The sequence below is a fragment of the Xenopus laevis genome, chromosome 1L (assembly GCF_017654675.1).
Source record: "Xenopus laevis strain J_2021 chromosome 1L, Xenopus_laevis_v10.1, whole genome shotgun sequence".
NCBI classification, from domain to species: Eukaryota; Metazoa; Chordata; class Amphibia; order Anura; family Pipidae; genus Xenopus; species Xenopus laevis.
Window position 1 is genome coordinate 205,142,014 of NC_054371.1, and position 21,134 is coordinate 205,163,147.

The following is a 21,134-nucleotide window of genomic DNA, read 5'->3' on the forward strand; positions in this document are numbered from 1 at the left end:
GGGCAACAGTACATTATATTTCAATTACTTTAAAACACTTTTATTTTTACTGTTCCTTTAAGAACTATGTCCAGTAGAGTAAGTGTTAGGAAAAGCTAATATACTGTACAGAACCCTCAGGCCTTGGTAGAGGAAGACCAATGACACCATGATCACCGTAATATCTTTCCTATAGTTCCAGGCACATCCAAGAAATAATCACATCCTCAGTTTGTACCCTTGACCTGCAGACTTGGACCTTTCCACCAGTGCTATAGATAAAAGACTAAGGGCTGTAGCTTGAAGAAGGAAGAAATAATCAAGTTATGCTTTTTTATTCCCCTCTCAGTGATCTCTCTCTCTGCCTACATGAAACTTTGTGCCAGTTTTTTGCATGACAGTTAGCTCGAATACATCATCTAGGTAAAGGGAGCACAGACCATTGATGCATCAGACATAACCGTCCACCAAAGAAAACAGCACCGACTACAACATGTAGAAAGACAGAGAAGGAAATAATGAAGAGTTACTTGATTATATCAGAAAAGGTGCAGAATTTGTTATTGATTATATTTAAAATGTTTCTTTCTTCAGTGAGACGAAGCTTATCTGTATAATAATTATTTGTCATAGTGATATTACTTTTCAACATATTACTTTTTGTTATTTAAAATATAACTTCCTTTATATTGTTACGTTATGTCATTTTTCTTTTGTTTTTTGTTCTTTATTCCTTCAATTGTTTTTATTTGGTTTATTTCATTCAATAATTGTGTGATGCAACTTCAGTACTGCCTACACGTGGGGGAAGATTTACTAAGGGCCGAAATGAATTTGTCAAGAAAAAACTTCGAATTTCGAAGTAATTTTTTGGATACTTCGACCATTGAATAGTAAACTACGACTTCGATTCGAAGTAAAATCCTACGACTTCGAAAATCGAAGTACTGTCTCTTTAAAAAACTTTGACTTCAATACTTCGCCATCTTAAACCTGCCGAAGTCCTATGTTAGCCTATGGGGACATTCTACAACATTTTTGTAAGTCTTTAGAGGTCGAAGGAAAATCCTTAGTTCGATCACTGAAATCCTTCGAATCGTTCGATTCGAAGGATTTAATCATTCGATCGCAGGATGGCCAATTTTGCTGAAAAATACTTTGACTTCGATTTTCGAAGTCGAAGTATTTCAATTCGATGGTCGAATTTCGAAGTATTTTCTATTTCGAAATTCGACCCTTGATAAATCAGCCCTGTGGAGTTTTTTTTTTGTTCTTTATACTAACTCTGGGACCTTACCACTAGTGATGGGCGAATCTGTCCCATTTCGCTTTGCCGAAAAATTCACGAAACTGTGAAAAATTTGCATAATGCATAGAAGTCAGTGGGCAACATTTTTTTATAGGCATGGCTATTTTGTCCAAATGCATTAAAGTCAATGGGCGTCCGAATAATTTTGATGCGCGACAATTTTTTTTTTGTTGAGGCTAATTTTTCGCAAATTGTTGCCGCAGTTTCGCAAAAAAAATTTGTGGGCAGCAAAACGAGGAAATTCGACATAACTCCATGCCTGGCGAATAAATTCGCCCATTGCTACTTACCACTCCACTATACAATATTTGTTTTTTCTTTTTGTTTGTATTTCCCTTGCTTATATATTATCTAAATGTTAATTTGACCCTCACATTATCCACAGAAGGCATTTCTATTAGCTCAACTGCTGATTACAAGAAATATTGTCCACCTTATCTCTATAAATCACTGTTCAGAATTCACTTATTGAAAGAGGGAAATCTGACGTGTTCACTCGAGATGATTATGGTTCATCAGCCGGCTGTATCAATGTAATTGCTCACATAAAAGGATGAATGCATCGTACCATGTACCAGGCACTTTCTTAGCTGAATTGCTTTCTTTCTCCTACATTATTCCTTTGTAGTTTTTTTTTTTTTTTTTCAAGACTGCCAGGGATGTTGTAGAGTAGCTGTTTCATGTGCAGCCCAAACCCATCATGAGGTGGTTAGGAAGGGGAACCTCTTTATGAGGTGGACTATCATGAAAATAATTTTACCTATTTTATACATTATAGAGCTTATATATGTCCACAAGTACAGTTGCACTTCCCACAATTTCCCTGCATTCAGTTGTGCACTAAATGACTTTTAGTCCTTCCTACACTTCCTTATATATGTGTGCTGGAGCTACCACCATCTCTGGTCCAGATGGAAGCGCAAGGGTTCTCTTAAAGGAGAATCAACCCTTAAGTAAAAACAAGCCCTACCCCACTACCCTACGTAGACCCCCTCCCTCCTCCCCCCAGCCTAGCTGCTAACCCGGGGAAATGCCCCTAACTTTTTTTTTTTTTTTGAAAGTATCTTTTTATTTGAATTTCAAACAGAAAAAAAAAGGGGGGGGAACAGAAAGAAAAAGGGGGAGAAAAAACACATACATACACAATAAACAAAGGTTGTACAGTAGTCTGTAGTAATTACACCAAACAAAGAAATACCATTAGCAGCGGGTGCACAGGCCTAACATCTAAGCCAGTAATAACATTATTGTTGTTGTTGTTGGGGGGTAGGAGGCAGGGAAAAGTGGGGGTCATGCTCTGGGTGTACATCAAGCCATGGGGACCATACTTTTTCAAATTTAGTCGGGCAGCCACGAGCCTCGTAAGTCCGTTTAATGAGAGGAAGCCCCTTATTAACTAGTGAAAGCCATTGTTGCATAGTAGGGGGTTGGGGAGACATCCATCGCATCACCACAGATTTCTTGGCATAATACAGAGCAGTCCTAATAAGAGTTCGAGATTTGGATAATGGGAGTAAGTCTTCTACTACACCCAACAGGCACACCTCAGGAGTAGCAGTACCAGGGGGGCTAAATGTTCCTTTAAGTGGTCAATTACATTAATCCAAAACCGAGAGACCATATTGCATTCCCAGACCAGGTGATGGAAGTTAGCCTCTGGCTGACGGCATTTGGGACACCTGGCCTCGGGGGATCTGCCAAGTCTATTTAGCTTAACTGGTGTAATATAAAGCTGATGGATAACCTTGAATTGAATGAGCCGGTCCCTAGTCGATATAAGAAAACTATATAATCCCTCAGTGGCCTGGTCCCAGTCATCCGAATCCAGAGCGGGGAGCCCCACCTGCCATTTCTGAAAGGCTTTATCAAAGGGAACAGGAGTACAGCGAAGCAACACCTTATAAAGTCTAGAGAGCAATTTAGCCTCCTTCCCATCCCAGAGAGTGTCCTCAAATCCTAGGGAGGAATACACCAGGTCAAGGGAGGAAAACTGTGTCTTGAAGGCCGCCCTGAGTTGGAAGTACCTAAACCATTGAATCTCTTGTTGGCCCGTTTTCTCTTTAAGCTGCGCCATAGTGGGAAAGACAGAGTTGACCAGTAGGTCGTCCAGGCATCTAACCCGAAGTTGGGGCCAATACTGGAGGTCTGGGATCACCTGTAGATGTGGAAGGTTGCCATTCTTCCAGAGAGGTAAATGTGGAGATCTAAGAGGGGGGGACACCTTAAATAGTTTGCAGGCGAGGCCCCATGCATGGTGTGGAGTAGTAACAGTCATGGGCAGCCTATCATAGTCCCCCAACTTCCTATAGGGAATGTTGCGAAGTGCCTCAAGGGAGCCTAATAACGTGCCTAACAAAATGCTATTAGGGTTATCTTCAGCAGGGTGAAACCAGGAGTGGATATGGGAAAGTTGCCCAGCAATATAATATAAGTATAAATGAGGAAGACCCAAACCACCTCTGTCGATGGGAGCTACTAAGACCTTCCAGGAAAGTCTGGGTGGTTTATTGTCCCACAAAAAGGGAACAAACAAAGAGGTGACTTTCTGGAAAAAAAGGGGTGAAATCTTCACTGGTGAATTTAACAATACATATAAAAATTTCGGTAGGTATATCATCTTATAAATATTCACCCGTCCCCAGAGTGTGATAGGTAGCTTAGACCATGTTGTGAGTGCCTGCTTAAAACGGACCAAAATCGGGTCCAGGTTATTCATGGGGAAGGAGGAGAAGTCCGTACTAATGGTTATGCCAAGGTATTTAAATTGGGGTACACAGCGTAAACCCTGAATAGTGGCAGTATGGGCTGGAAGCGGGTCCAGGGGCATAAGCACAGATTTGTCTCTAGTAATAGTCAGACCAGAAAAGGCACTAAAGTCATCCAGAATTTGCATGGCTACAGATAGCGATTGGTTGGGATCTGCGAGAAAGAGAAGGAGGTCATCGGCATATAGGGCCAGTTTTTCTTCAAGGGCACCCAGTCTGAATCCCTGCATCGTGATCGTTTGACGGAGTTTAAGGGCGAGGGGCTCAATAGCCAGGGCGAAAAGTAGGGGGGAAAGAGGGCAGCCCTGACGGGTACCCCGCGATAGAGGGAAGGATTTGGAGTTTATATTATTAACCCTAACTTGGGCAGAGGGGGCCTTGTATAGCAGTTGGACCCATTTAATAAAGTTAGGACCAAACCCAAATTTGTGCATAACAGCCCAAAGGTATTGCCATTCAACTGAGTCGAACGCCTTTGCCGAGTCAATGGACACAACTACTCTGGAGCCTGCATTATCATGGTTAAGTTGGAGATGGGTATGGAGCCGTCTGAGATTAATAGCAGTTGATTTTTGGGGCATAAAGCCCGACTGGTCAGGGTGGATAATAGCAGTAATCACTTTAGCTAGGCGGGTGGCCAGTAACTTGCCGAGGATTTTAGTATCGGTATTTATCAACGAAATAGGGCGATAGGAGTCCCATTTTTCAGGGTCCTTCCCATCCTTGTGAATTAATATTATAAGGGCAGAATAAAAGGAGGATGGTAAGGCGCCCAATTCCATAGCATCGGTTAACGTGGTACCCAAATTAGTAAGGAGAGTGCTACCGTGGACTTTATACCAAGCAGGTGGAAGACCATCAGGCCCTGAGGTTTTACCAGAGGATAGTCCCATTAGCGCGTCTTGCACCTCTAAGGTAGTGATAGGACTGTCTAGAAAGGCCGATTCTTGTGGTGTGAGGGCAGGAAAATCAATCAACGAAAGGAACTGCTCAAGTTGCTGTGGAGAAGCAGTAGTACGTGAGGTATATAAAGCAGAGTAGTAATCCCCCATAGTATCTGCAATATCAGTTGGATTGGTAATGACCTCCCCCATAGGGCCCAAAAGTCGGGGAATTACTGTAGGGGAGTGGGTCGGGCGAGATAGATAAGCCAATAACTTCCCAGCCTTATCAGCTTGTTCAAATATCCGTTGACCAGAGTACAATAACTTTTTACGTGTAAGACTGGTTTGTACTAGTTCGAGGGCCCGCTGACTCTGTTGGACTAGGGCATAACTGTCAGGAGTATTATTGACAACGTGGGCAGCCTCAGCCTGGGCACAGGTTTCGGCCGCCTCCTCCACCTCTTTTTTGGCAACACGTCTAGCTAGTGAGATGCTATCGATAAGCACACCCCGGGCAACTGCCTTAGAAGCATCCCAAAGGGTACCAGTGGGGGCAGACCCAGCATTATGGTCCCAGTAGTCCTGATAACCTTGTTGGCTCTGAGCCAGCACTTGTGGATTGGACAGCAATTATGTGGTCTTGCAGACATGTCCCGAAATGTTAACAATAGGGGAGAGTGATCTGAGAAGGCACGTTGGATGTATTCCACTGATTGAATATATTGTGTAAAGTCAAGATTGCATAGTGCCAAGTCTATACGGGAGAAGGTCTTATGTGTTGCCGAATGGCAGGAGTATTGTAGTGTCTCGGGGTGTTTCCACCTCCATAATTCTAGGAAGCCCATATTCTGAACCCAGTCTCGAAACACAGTGGAATGGTCAGTAATGTGCCCTAACCGATCTTTGTCCCCATCCAACGTGGCATTAAAATCGCCAATCAAGCAAAGGGGCAATAGTGGGAAGGAGGCAAGTGCTGAGAATATGTGTTCCAAAATGGGCAGAGAGAAGGGGGGAGGCAGATATATATTTACCAATAGCATTTCCTGGTACAACAGCCTACAATGCACAATAATATACCGTCCATAGTAATCAGTCCGTATAGAGAGCAATTCAAAGGGAAAGTTCTTTCTAACCAAAATGGAGACTCCCCTGGAGTAAACAGAATAGGTTGCGTGATAGGTATGAGCCACCCATTGTTTTTTAAGAGCCAATAATTTTTGGCCCCTAACTTTTTAGTTACACCTCGGCGCAAATTCAGGGATCGCAGTTCACGGCAGCCATCTTCCAGGTCTTTGTGTCTTCAGCAATTTCCGTCTATTTCGGTGTATCCGCTTTGCGGGTCTCGGTCTAAAATTACCGAAATCAAATCGAATTTGGACGATTCCCTAGTCAAAATTACACTAAATTAAAACTCGAAATATGAATTTAAAAATTAGAATTTTCAATACAACCCTTGATAAATCTGCCCCTAAGGGAACATATACATCTGACCAGGCCAGAATCGAACTCAGGACCCCAGTGGTGCAAGACAGCAATGTTAACCACAGCTATTGTTTTTGTGTCTGAGTGTTTATTTTTAGTTTGAACTCTGGTAATTAACAGATGATGTTTAAAATCCTGTCAACAATGTAGAATCTGCGTTTTCGTGTCAAAGTCAATGCCTTGAAAAGTTTTAACTATTTTTGTGTTATGTTTTTTCCAACCATTTGAGTGGCATGCCCCATTTGTTTTCGGTTGTGCTCATGTCTAGGGCATTAGAGCATCTCTTTTGTCTTTATTCAGGTTCCTTGGACATTTGTAATAATAAATGGGCACATCTCTAATAAAGACATCCATACAACAAACTTTAGAAAGGACAAAAAAAGCAATTTATTTACAACTTAATTGATAAAGAATTTGAGATCCGAAAAGGTATTGTCATCAGTGAAGTTTGGATTTAAACTGTTCCATTCACATAAACACAATATTTTTCTTTTTACATTTTTGTCAGACATAGTGATGTAATTAAATTCTTTGGTCACATCGTAGTTTTTTCGTTATTACTTACTACTAGATTTTACTAGTTTTATTAGTGTTGGTTAATATATTTCTATTAATTCATTATTTTATTTAATGAACTTTGAAATTGTCAAGTCAATTTATTAAATTAATTGTTTTTTGCTGGATAAATATAAAATTCAATAAAAATAAATTGAAAAGAAAAAGAAGACGTCCATGCGACCTACAGTATATGTACCCGCCCTATTCAAATTGACCTAAGCCTAAGAGTACTAACAAAGTTTTGCTAGGCAGAAATGAACGCTAGCGAAACATCGGGCTGTCGCATTAACGCTTGTGAAACTTCGCCAGCGTTCGGCTACAGAAACACAACTTCTCATTTTACTGAATTAGGGCACATTCTCAAGCTAAAAGCTGTGCAAGATATCTAGGGTATGCCAGATTTGGGCCCAATGTTATCATTTAAATACCCTGGGTTCTGCCTAAAAAACTGGCACCTCCAGTAAATTACTCGGAGGAGCAGGTAGTGAAAAGAGCATTGGCAATAAGTGCCCTTAAAACACCCTCTCCAAAAACCTATTTGGAACCTCATTGGAAACAGATTGTTCTCATGCACACTCCAGTTACTTTGGATTATTATCCTCTCCTGTTTGGGGAATAAAATCCCTGCCTTTTATTTAGATTTTTTAATGAGTCCTCCTTCAAGAGGAGTATGAGAAAAAGGGTTTCTTTGGAACCAGGTGACTATAAAAGCCTCAGAACATTCATGTAATCTAGTCAATGTTTCCCTTGGTTAAGACTGCAATCAGCAACACATATTGAAACCACTCAAACAACCTTCAGACCGAAAGGTTCAATAACGATTCTCAAAGTAAAAAAAAAAAAAAATCTTTAAAAAATGACACAATAAACCTTTCATTATACATTTATTTTATAATTAACACCGCGCAGGCAATTTAAAAAGAAAAAGTAGAAAAAAAGACACATTTTCTGGCACGTTACAATATGGTAGTGTTGATTTGTGTAATTTCCATGAGTTTCTCTTGCACGTTCCTCTCGGGTTCAGGAAAGGTTTCGTTCCCAGGGTTGACACATTTCTTAGCACAATCGGGTTTGGCCTTTTTTTTAACTTTGTCTGAAAGAGAAATATTTGTTTTTATCAGTGATAGAAGCACATTTAAAACCATTTTCGTATCACCCGTGTGTAATTATGTAGATTATTACAAAATTAAAGGGCACCTATGACCCAAAAATTGTATCCCCACCAGAGGTGTGGCCTAATAGAGAGTTCTGATGCATTACTTGCCTCTATGGGATTTTTAAACCTGCCTGGTCGACACCTGGCTGATATTCAGTAAGGGGAGGCCTCACAGAGGGCCCCATACATGGATCAATAAGGCGCAGACATGGTGCACCTCCAGTGAGGGAAACAATTTTTGGGTGATATGCATACTTAAATATTACAATTCTGATTATAAAAATCAGATAAAATCATCCTATTCTTATTCTGCTGATTCTTCTGAAAACAGACACAATCGTGGTTACACTTTATAACTATAGACCGAAAAATATTTGTAGGACAGGTGGGAAAGAAAATGGGGTCTGTTATCTTTTGCGTTCCCATATGGTTGAATGCATAAAAAAGCCCTAAATGCATAAAAAGCCCAAAACACCGAAGGTTACTGGTTAAATTAAGGAATGTTGGCCTTAGTATTTGTAAGAGAACTGGCTGAAGGATAGATTACAAAGAGTGGTGGTAAATGGAACATTATCTTATTTAATCAACTTAGTTAGTGGAGTACTGCCGGGCTTTATCCTTGGTCCTTTGCTTTTTAACTTGTTTATTAATGACCTGGGGGTGGGCATTGAAAGTACTGTTTCTATTTTTGCAGATGATACTAAATTGTGCAGAACTATAGGTTCCATGCAGGATGCTGCCACTTTGCAGAGTGATTTGATTAAACTGGAAAACTTGGCAGCAAACTGGAATATGAGGTTCAGAGTTGATAAATGCAGATTATGCACTTTGGCTGAAATAATATAAATGCAAAATGTTTGTTGGGGGTTTCCTTAATTGTGAAAGATCAAGGTTTTTTTTGTAGACAAGACACATTGGGGGTAATTTATCAACACTGGTGCAAATTTGCCCATGGGCAGTAATCTATGGCAACCAGTCAATTGCTTCATTCTACTTCCAGCTGGCTTTAAAAAAACTAATAAATGATTGGTTGCTATAGGTAACTGCCCAAGGGCAAATTTGCCCAGTGTTGATAAATGAGCCCCATTGTCTACTTCCAGGCAGTGTCATTCTGTGGCTACTAAAGCAAATAAAGTTCTGTCTTGCATAAAAAAGGGCATTAACTCAAGGGATGAAAACATAATTATGCCTCTTTATAGGTCCCTGGTGAGGCCTCATCTGGAGTATGCAGTGCAGTTTTGGACTCCAGTCCTTAAGAGGGATATAAATGAGCTGGAGAGAGTGCAGAGACGTGCAACTAAATTGGTTAGAGGGACGGAAGACTTAAATTATGAGGGGAGACTGTCAAGGTTGGGGTTGTTTTCTCTGGAAAAAAGGCGCTTGCAAGGGGACATGATTACACTTTACAAGTACATTAGAGGACATTATAGACAAATAGCCGGGGGCCTTTTTACCCATAAAGTGGATCACCGTACCAGAGGCCACCCCTTTAGACTAGAAGAAAAGAACTTTCATTTGAAGCAACGTAGGGGGTTCTTCACAGTCAGGACAGTGAGGTTGTGGAATGCACTGCCGGGTGATGTTGTGATGGCTGATTCAGTTAATGCCTTTAATAATGGCTTGGATGATTTCTTGGAAATGCATTATATCAACAGATACAAATCTACAATTAGTATATATATTAGTGTATATAGTTTATGTGTGTGAGTGTGTGTATGTATGGATGCTGGGTTTAATTTGGAGGGGGTAAAGTTGATGGACTTTGTTTTTTTTTCAACCCAACTTAAAGGACAAGGAAAGGCAAAAAAATAAAATCCTATTTTTACTTTCTTTATTGGAAAATAAACCTATCTCCAATATACTTTAATTAAAAAATGTTTACTGTTTTTATAAGAAACCTGACTGTATGCAGTGAAATTCTCCCTTCATTTACTGCTGTGGATAGGAATTGTCAGACGGTCCCTAACTGCTGAGCAGGGAAACAATCATACTTATGAACAGCAGGGGGAGCCCCGCCTTACTTCCCAGCCATGCAGAACTCAAGCAGTTTTGTTTATGATGATCCCTAAGCAGCCCAGACCACACTGAGCATGTGCACAGTCTTAGTCTTGTAAAGATGTTAAACAAAGTTACAAGATGGTGACCCCCTGTAGCCAACTTTGAAAGCATAAATTATTTGTTTGATTAGGCTTGTGGTGCAGTAAGTTCATGTTTATGTTTAGTATACAAAATACAGCATTTCTAGCCTTATTCTATTTTAGACTTTCCTTTTCCTTTAAGGGGAGAATTCAGCACAAATCCTAATTCGCTGGAAGAAGGATGACATTTTGTTTTTGGGAAGGCTACCATTAGAAGCTTTCCAGATTTCCACTGGGGAACTTATAATTGGATACAAAAATCAAATTTTTGGGCCCTTGAACCCTAATTTTTTCTTTTATTTTTACAACTGTTCATTGATGCGGTCCCACGATCCTACCACCAGTATTGCCTGAATTATGATCCGATCATTAGGCCCTAGGGCCCCTGATCGGATCAGCCTGATTTCACCAAACTCAGAGTGGGCATATCGGGGAGAGATCCACTCGTTTGACGACAGATCTCTATGTGTATGGCCACCTTTAAGGCAATATCTGGCTGATCCGATCGTGGGCCCTAGGGCCCAACGATCGGATCATAACGTAGCCAACAAGGGGTGGCCAATGTATGGAATAGTGCATGATTTGTTTTTTGTTTTAGTAACCCACAAACATGGCACCAACGCACCTGAAACTGCCCCCTATAGACTTAAATGGAAATCAATCAGGGAATAATATTTTGACATTTGCGATTCTTCTCAAGAGGACTGTAGTGTCACAGTGTGCCATGTGCATTCAACAAGGATTCACTCAAAGATGCAAAGAACTGACATGTCATAATAAGCTTAAGATATCTGCCAATGATTTTACCTACCAATGATTCAAAAGGTAATTATAAATTCAATAGATTTTCTTCACTTTGTCCTTGAGGCACGTGCAGTGGATGTTTGGGAAAAGTCTAAAGTTTAAGCTTGCTACAAGTTCTTTTTTGAGTTCCCAGGGGGGGTACAGCTACTCAGAGATTGTCTTCTGATACCGAAGCTCCTCCATCCTCATGTATAGTACTGTTTCTTTCATCTCTTCACATTGTGTAGGGATTGTTACTGTTTTCCTCTGTCTAAAAGTCACTGTGCCAGTGTGTAGAAATTAACCCGTATTTACTAAATGTAGGGACCCTGAAATCCTAGAAAGTTGAATAATCTTGATGTTATAGAGTGAATTAAAGTCAATGGTTTTGTTGCGTGATTGAGAGGGTTACAGCCCTCTCTTCCCAATCACACGTTTACAAAGAAACCAAATTTTTATTGACTATCCAGCAAGTATGTGTCCTATTCTTAACGTATTCTTTCTATATATGATTTTGCATTCTGTTTATTGTCCCTTTGCAGCAATGCAAAGCTTATGAGTGGGAGCCAGTCAGCTTAAGACAGGGTCTCAACAACATATTTTGCACATCTAGTGCTGCATATGTATAGTTTTATAGATGGAGGGTGATTTTTTTTGTTTGGGGAGGCTAAAGGTGGACACATACAGACTCACTTAAAGTTCATTTCTAAACCTCAGAGCTTACAATATAAACTGTTGGACTCTTGAAGCATTGACTTACGGTATAGATAAATTAGACTAAAGGTATTTTAATTCATTTGTCTCATCCAATTTTATTCCTCTTCTGTTTAACACCTTTTTTCCTTCTCTATTCTCCAACCATGTTTTTGGTGATTACTGTTAATTATTCTGGACATGGCAGTTAGGCAAATTGTGTGCTGCTTGTGCAGCTGGCCTTGATACCTAGTCCTCACCTGGTTTGGTGCTTTGTTCTGGCTCCCCTTTCACTCTCTCTATTTTCCCTCTGCAGCAATGGAGTGGATTCCTCTGTGACTTTTGCTACTAGGGGTTACCATTACAGCCAGACATCCATATTTGTCCCACCCTGGGCTTTGGCTGCATGTGAAATCTGGTGTTTTCCGTAGTTTGTGATCATTGATTCTCTTGAATTTTGTCTCCGAAACTTACTTGTGTGAGTTCCTTGGCACAATGCAAGTGTTTATGGAGTGTGCACCATGGCAGATATTAAAGGTCCTTTATGCTTATCCATATTTGGTCACTATGTTTATTCCCAGTGACAACATAAAGCAGATCGTCGCTGTCACATACTTCTCCCTAAATTTAGAATAAGTGCTAGGCTCCCTGGTCATGGCTCATTCTTCTACCTGTAGCAGCTGCCTTTGACCTCGAGAGGAGCCCTCAGCTACTCAGATGCCGCCAGGTCTTAACTAGAGAGGAGCAAAGCAGATGTTATGAATGTACAAAGGGGCATGTGCATTTCCAAGTTTTGGACAGAAGGCAACATTTCAGGGAGTAGACCAAAAGCGTAGTCAGACAATCATTGGTCGATACAGGCAGAGTTCAAAGAATAGTCAGGCAGGCAAAGGTCAATATTGGTAAAGCTCAGAATAGTCAGGTAGACAAGGATCAAAACCGGAATCAAAACAGGACAGAATCCCACCCAGATACTTTCGAATTAGACCTAACAAAGACTTATAGCCTGAATCCACTTTTTATAGTTTAAATCTCGGCACGAATGACGTCACAACGGCCGGCATGTAAAATGCGGTAATGCGCGCCGCATGTGCCATAGGAAACTACCATTAAGAAGAGACAACACCATGTGACAGGCGTCCCCACCGGCCCACTAGACGACCAGGGTATATTACATTGGCCTTCAGCAATTGTGTCAATCTAGGAAAGTCCTGCCCAGTTTTCCAAATTTGGAAAAACAGAAATAGGTACCAAACGATAGGCAAACAATGTCATGTAGGGATTCTGAAAACCGGGCTGTCCGGGTTAAAACCAGACAGATGGCAGATACCAGAATCAGAATTGATGGGTCATGTCAGATATGGCATTCTACACATATCTTAAAAAGCAGAGGTTTCAAAGTGTAGGACCCTTTAGGGTTAATAGCCCATTTTGCTTTAAATACATTACATAGTTTGCCTACTGTTTGGTACCTATTTCTATCTACCATCCTATGAGACAATTTATACAATGGCTGTTTGTATTTATACAGCAGTATGTACATCATACAGCGCTAACTTTAATTTTCCCCTTTTTATACATTAGCATTCTGGAGACTAATTAATTCTGAATTGCAGGATGCCTATAGTTTAGAATCAAGCCATTACTTGAATCTCTGCGCCCACTTACCCGCCGCGCATGTTGGACTTCTAGTAACAAACGGGTAAATGTGCCAGCAGGAGTGTTAACATGCTTCAATAGCAACAAAGAGCCAACAGCCACTGTTTTTCCATCTTCACATAACAGAGGTGGCAAATTATGTATTTGTGTATTAACACAAAAGGCAAAATAGAATGTTTTAAATAATGAGCAAAGAAAATCAATTCAAACTTCACGCATCCAGGTTCTTTAACTGTATATACTGTGCTCATTATACAGGATATGCCATGCAAATGCAGTAATTCTGTGTGTATGTGTGTGTGTGTGTGTTTACCCACCGCAAATCATACATATACCTAAGATCAGGTGTCCCCAATTTTTTTATCCATGTTCCCTTAGTTATTGGCTAGAAAAGTCTGTATCAAAATCAGTTTATTTGCATGTGTATGTCTCCTCTCCTTAGAGGTATGACTCCTTACCAGTTTCAGACTGTGGGGCACGGGGCCCACCGGGACTTCTGTCCAGGGGCCCCCTCTGAACTCCCCTGGTGAGCCGCAGATTGTGTGCGCACTGCCCTGCCAGCGCCACGCCACTGAATGTGTGTGCTTGTGCACAAGTGCACATGCACACTTCATTTTTCGCGAGGTCACGGCAGGAAGAACTAGGGTAGTTCTCTGTAATAACACTTTCTAGGAAAGTGAGGCAGATACAACTAGGTAGCAAGAGCAGCCTGTGCTCCAACTAGAAGCAATAGTTCTCCCCTCAGGCAAGACTGGTCCTGTAGTGTAGGGATCACAAAGCATGTGGGGATCCAGGTCATTGCATAAAAGTTGTAATGTTCACGTTATCAAGAACCTTGCTCAACGATGGGTACCCTCTAATGCATAGGGAATACCTGTGGATTCTGGTGTTCACTGATGCCCTTTTGGGCCCCCGGGCTTTCTGCTGCGGAAACCAACAAGGAAAAGTGTGTAACAATAAACAAATCCGTACCAGCAAGGATTTAGAGAAGATGTGGTCGAGATACAGGCAAAAGGTTCAAGGCAGACGGCAGGAATCAAAAAGTCAGGCAGGAGTCAAAAACCAGGAATTCAAAAACAACGAAAATGCTTCGGCAGGATCAGTAAACTGAAGCCAGCTTGGGCACCATCAAAATGGAGGACTGGGCTTCTTAAGGCGATTTAGCACCAAGGATTCAAATTTGGAGCCAATTTGTGACGTCAGGACACTCTGCGTCACGTGCCAGCATCACTAGGACCGAGGAAAGATGCGCTAGGAGATAAGAGCTGGGAAGAATCTCCCTGCGTGTCTTACAGAAGTCCTGAGGGTGCATCTAGAAGTGCCAAGGTATCTCCATAAGGGACATCAGGTATTGCTGCCTCTAATTTACTTTGTTTGTGCCTGAAACGTATATATTTACATAAAGGATTTGTAAGTATGACAACCCTGTGGCGCTTTAAGAAAATAAAGCCTGTTACTCTATGTTTTGTTCAAGAACCTTCTTGTGTCCAGTTCTTTCTATGTAGTCACACAGCATAAATGAGTTGTAGATCAGCTACCATGTAGCGAAGGCCCATGCTGTGTAGAGAGGGTCAAATGTAACCGATACTCTGCCTGTTTCCTAGCCGGACAAGTTCTAGCCTAGTCTAGATGGGGCTTCCAAAAGATTTTCTATCTGACTCATTTACAATCCCTTTGTAAAGGGTAACCTAAAATGGCATATTCCTGCAAAAAGTGTTTAAAGATTTTAAATGCATTACAATATGAATTGCACCAGTAGGGTAACTAGATGTAAAAGCATGCATACACTTGCTGGAAAAGATCAGCACCTTATTTCTGCAGATGCACACATAACGGTGCTCATATATAAATATAGTGCAGGCAGTAGATGGTACATGAATGTCAGCTGGCAAGTTACAGGTTCTGTATGAATCTAGCAGCCAAAGAGTTAATGAAAGAGGCACAAAACACTAATTACAGCACATAATCTCTACTTAAGATGGGTAATATCAAATCCTGGACTGTTTTTTCCTATGAGATGTAACTCTACTCAAGCTGTGTCTGCACAGCAAATCCAAATCTCTAAAATGTGTGCTTAAGTGTTCTTGTTGATAGGCCAGCAGTCCTTTCATTTTCTGCTAAGCTGCCCCCCAACATCTTCATTAGTTGCACGGCACAAACAGCAACTGGATTGGAGTCAAGAAAATGATACTTGCAGTGAGGCATAAGGCTATTACTGTGTCCTCTAATAATATATAAATGTTACATCTTGGGGAAAATGGCTTAAAATTGGAGTGCAGTCTAATGGAACATATGGAGTGAACTGGTGTAACACTAAAACAACATAATACAAGGCCTCTCGGAGAGATGGAAAAAACAGGATAATGTCGTCGCTGATAGTGATATCATTTGCTTTTTGTTTGGTACCTATTTCTATCTTCCATAGTATGAGACAATTTATATCATTGTCTCGGTACAGTTCCCTTCAATGGATGTTTATATTTATTCAGCAGTCCGTGTATCATACACAATAGCACTGCCTTTTATTATGCTCTTTTTCTGGAGACTATTTTATTCTGAATCGCAGGATGAATATAGTTTAGAATGAAGCCATTATTTGAGTCTCTGCACCCACTTACCCGCCGCGCATGTTGGACTTCTAGTAACAATCGGGTAAATGTGCCAGCAGGAATGTTAACATGCTTCAATAGCAACAAAGAGCCAACAGCCACTTTTTATTCCATCTTCACATAACAGAGTTGGCAAATTATGTATTTGTGTATTCACACAAAAGGCAAAAATAGAAAGCTTTAAATAATGTGCAAAAAACTCAGTTCAGACATCATGCATATATGCTGTACTTATTATATATGCCATACAAATGCAGTACTGTGATGAATAACACAAATGTAGCAATTCTTGATGGCATTGAGCAAAGGTGCATACATGTGTAGGGACCCATACGTGTAATGGACCTTATGGCTTCATTCCCTGCCAGTCCTCCTTTCCCTGTTACTGGGTCAAAACCCATGTAACATATTATACATTATTTGCATAAACATTTCATTGGCCCAAGGTTGATAACCATTTCCTGCATCACGGTAACAAAGTGCTTTGCACGAGGAGGTCCTTCCTCTTTAACCTGGGTGTCAGGTCCACTGATCACCCCACATATCCCACCTTACAAGTTTCGCACCTTCCGGCGCTTAGTCATAGGTGTGTCATCTATGCGAAACGCGTAAGGTGGGATATGTGGGGTGGTATATACTGAATACTTTTTAAATGTGAATTTCAATAAATTATTTTTATTTTTACTCTAAAAGGCCTTGGGATATATATCTTTTTAGATAAACTTTTTTTGGATTTTGACTGCCTTGGAACTGGGGCTAGTCCCTTTGGCCATGCTGAATAGCTATATGGACTCCCGATTTTTCAATAGATATATGTCAGGTCCACTGAGCCTGGAGTCAACAAGGCCCTAGAAGTGTAAGGCTCTAAAGGGACAACCCCTTTATTGAAGGTGGGGTACAGGGCTCCTGTGAGCGAGGTGAAGCCAGTGTATAGGATAGCCCTTGTAAGAGCACTCCCTAGAGAGAGTGAATCAGAGAGGCTTAGCTAGTAAGTGCAGTTCAAGCTCCACGATGGAGGATAGATGGGAGAAGCTCCCCCCCCAGGCCCTGCTTTGCCACTTAGCCAGGAATTCAAAAATAAGCACCTGCTTTGAGGAGTTCAACATCCAAGGGGTTGGTGAGCAACATGTTGCCCGCGAGTCAGTGGTTGGGGATCACTGATCTACAGATTACATCTTCCTGTTAACTGTAAAGTCAATTACACCCCGCTCAGGGAGGTATTCTATTGGCCAGTCACAAACAAGTATTGGTAAATATGATTACTCTTAAGTTAAATGTATAACTTACAAGAGAGGGCAGATTTGCATATTCTTTGCCCCAAGACATTGAGAAGAGTTCAAGCATATATGGATGCTCTTCTTCAATATCCCTTCTCTTCTAAACATCTAGTATGGTTTTGTATCTAACTTGCTGTCGTGATAAGTACGTTACCGTACTTTTTATATTATAAATGCATTATATGAACCATTTACACTTCCAACTAAATATAAAATTTTTAAAAAATGAAGATACGGTATTTTTTTAAAAAAACATCTCCTTCAGTCCCTTGACCTGGTTTCTAGCACTGCGTCATTAACAGAGAGAATTCTTTTTATCCTGACTTGTAGGAGGAACTGCCAAGAACACTCATTGTGAAGCATAAGTTATGATATTCATTGTGGGTTCTCACCTGTCACATAAATTGATGGAGTCATAAACCATTTAATGATTGAGCTGTAATTATCTCATAAATAAGGTGAGGAAGACAAACCAGCGACATTACAGTTGATAGGTTATTTCATTTTATTATCTACGGATGTGCTAAGCAGTGTGAAAGAAATGCAATGATAGGGACCGGTCAAAACTAAAAGCTCCAATCTTTTTATTATTAAAGTTTTTGTAATTACAGTGAAGCCATATTCATTTTTCTTTAAATATATCCACCACACTGGGGTATTTTCACCATGCTGCCTTTTTCTTTGGATTTTCCAGCGATTCCCTTGAGCCGACCTAGGCCAACGCATGCAGAATATAAATGACTTAACTGTCTAAGATTGGTGCAAGTGATCACTGGGAAATCTTTTCTAGGCGCTTTGGCAGTTTCCGTTGCTTTAGGTGCGTGCGCAGTTGTTCAGGACCGGCAGATTGCTCCAACTGTGCATGCGCTGATACGCCACTATCTTTCTGAAGATTACCGATGAGAAGAAGATGGCGCTGATGCCCTGAATCTGCACCTAGGGGTAAGTAATGAGTTAGGGGCATTTACCTGGGGTAGCAGCTAGGCTGGGGGGGCAGGGAGGGAGTCTATGTAGGGTAGGGGGGCAGGGGATTTTAATCAAAAGGGTTTGGTTCTCTTTTAAGTAATAAGTGCAAACAGTAGTTTGTTTCAACAAGCAGCTACAGCAAGATGCAATTCATATAGTATGCCTGGTTTTGGAACTGTTTGGATGCCTCCAGGCACTTATGTATGCTCTTAGTACCTGAAACCTGATTAACAAGTAAATACAGTTATACAGGTATACATCAGTTATACAGTAAAATAAAGATATTCTATGTTAGTACAGGCATGGGTTCTGTTATCTGGAAACTTGTTATGCAGAAAGCTCCAAAGGCCGTCTCCCATAGACTCAATTTTATCTAAATAATTCACATTTTTATCAGTATATCAGTAAAAATAAAACAGTAGCTTGTACTTTATCCAAACTAAGATATAATTAATCCTTATTGGAAGCAAAACCAGCCTATTGGGTTTATTTTATGTTTACATGATTTTCTAGTGGTATGAAGATCCATATACAGAAAGCAGGGATGCACCGAATCCAGGATTCAGTTCAGTAATCGGCCAGGATTCTTGCGTTTTCAGCAGGATTTGGATTCGGCCAAATCCTTGTGCCTGGCCAAACTGAATCCTTAAAATCATGTTTTCGTCACAAAACAAGGAAGTAAAGAATATTTTTGACGCACACTGCGTGAGCCGCTCTCTTTTTCCTCCCCCTCACTGATTTGCATATGCAAATTAGGGTTTGGATTCGGTTCGGTATTCCGAATCTTTCACAAAGCATTCAGGGTTCGGCCGAATCCAAAAAAGCATCCCTAACACTAAGCACCATTATCCAGAAAACCACAGGTTCCAGGCATTCTGGATAACAGGTCCCATAAATGGGATTTATTATTTGGAATGCTTAGGCCATTGGTTTTGTCTATAATTTGGATCACCATGTCTATTGATAAGTTAAACAATTTTATTACAGAACAAAAACAAATTTGCTACCAATCAGTATTTATACAACTTAGTTATCATTGAGTCCAAGTTTACTTTTTTATTATTACAGAGAAAAATGAAAGCATGAATATAATAAGAATTGTTTACTTAAAGGGCATGTAAAAGCAAAAAATAAAATCCCATTTTTATTTTCTTTAATGAAAATGAAACCTATCTCCAATATACTTTAATTAAAAAAATGTGTACTGTTTTTATAAGAAACCTGACTGTATGCAGTGAAATTCTCCCTTTATTTACTGCTGTGGATAGGAATTGTCAGATGGTCCCTAACTGCTGAGCAGGGAAACAATCCTACTTATGAACAGCAGGGGGAGCCCCCGCCTTACTTCCCAGCCATGCAGGACTCAAGCAGCTTTGTTTATGACTATCCCTAAGCAGCCCAGACCATACTGAGCATGTGCACAGTCTTAGTCATGTAAAGATGTTTAACAAAGTTACAAGATGGTGACCCCCTGTAGCCAACTTTGAAAGAATAAATTATTTGTTTGATTAGGCTTGTGGTGCAGTAAGTTCATGATTATATTTAGTATACAAAATACAGTATTTCTAGCCTTATTATATTTTAGACTTTACATGCCCTTTAAACTGATCTCTAAGGGAAATGGCATTCCAGTATTTTTGGAGATTTCCAGCTAATCGGATTCCAGATAATAGATCCCATACCTGTGGAATACTTCTTGAATTATGAATGCAGACTAATATCTCAGCTGTTCTAACCTACCTGAATGTGAAGCTGAAGATCCTACATGTTGCAGTTTCAAACCAGAATCTATTCTCTGTGGCTTTGTGTATAGAAATAAATAGCAGAGCACACACACGCTGACAATGAAGGCAAGTAGGACCAGCGCTGCGATTCCCAGGCCAATCAGAGCTCCTACACTGCAAGAAGAAGAAACAATCAATTAGGACATGTAATATTTATCATGAGAATGGGAAATTATTCTAATTAACCTTTGAAGTTTTTGCAGTGAATTTGGCATAATGAAGAGAGACTGAGCCACAAATGCATTATTGCCTGTAATTTATTTTATAATGTATATGTAATAAATAATTTATTTTACATATATCTATATATATATATATATATATTTACAAAGTTGTGTAAAATATCATATGGTTAAAATATGATGTAAAATAAATAGCATATTAATAGAACTCTACTGTTGACTTTATGCAGCATGACCTATGGACAAATCTCCATTGTTCTACATATATTTCAAGATACTCTCCTATCCATCATCACTTCATTCTCCCCCCTTTTCTCCTCCTCCTCCTCTCAGTTTGATGACAATGTTAGTATTATCCTTTCATTTTTAGAGCTTCTTTCTCTTTTTAAGACAAATTGGAGATTTCTCCCACCCTTTTGTTCTTTACCTTTAGTCCTTGCAAATCATTTCTCGAAATCTTTTTGGACCAGCCTGTCATACATTTTCCCGTAGTCACCTTTGTCCTTATGATGAAAGGTAGGTAGATCTTGGTTTCATCTTCATGTATGACACAGTGAGTATCTCCTTTCATCCATCTCTACACTTTTAATGGCACTTTCATTTCTACTAATTACATCCTTGTGTACAAAGAAGGTTTTCAATGATAAATTCCTCACCAATTTCTGTGCACCCATAAAAACATGAAAGTCAACTGGTACCAAAGTCAACATCGGTTGCCATGGTGTTAATGTTTGGTATTTTCAATGCTTTTTTAAAAACATCTATATAAATATGCATCATATTTGTGCAACAATTACTAGCTGAAAACCTCCAAAAGTCTGATTGCCTAAAAAAAGGTCCAATAGGTTAGGATAAAGGTTTGAGGGAAACCCCTAGCATTATTGTGAGACTGTATTTGTTTGCAGATATA

At 40.2% G+C, this 21,134-nt stretch overlaps 1 protein-coding gene across 1 annotated transcript in view; it reads right to left on the minus strand.

Moving 5' to 3' along the window:
* Positions 1–7,179: 7,179 nt before the first annotated feature.
* shisal2b.L (shisa like 2B L homeolog) overlaps positions 7,180–21,134 on the minus strand; it is a 29,392-nt gene continuing 15,437 nt past the window's right edge. Inside the window, exons 2-3 of the mRNA XM_041569162.1 lie at positions 19,999–20,156; positions 7,180–8,070 (exon numbers count right to left, since the gene is read on the minus strand). Coding sequence (XP_041425096.1) covers positions 7,934–8,070; positions 19,999–20,156 — 295 coding nt within the window. The 3' untranslated portion in view covers positions 7,180–7,933. The remainder of the gene's footprint in view (positions 8,071–19,998; positions 20,157–21,134) is intronic.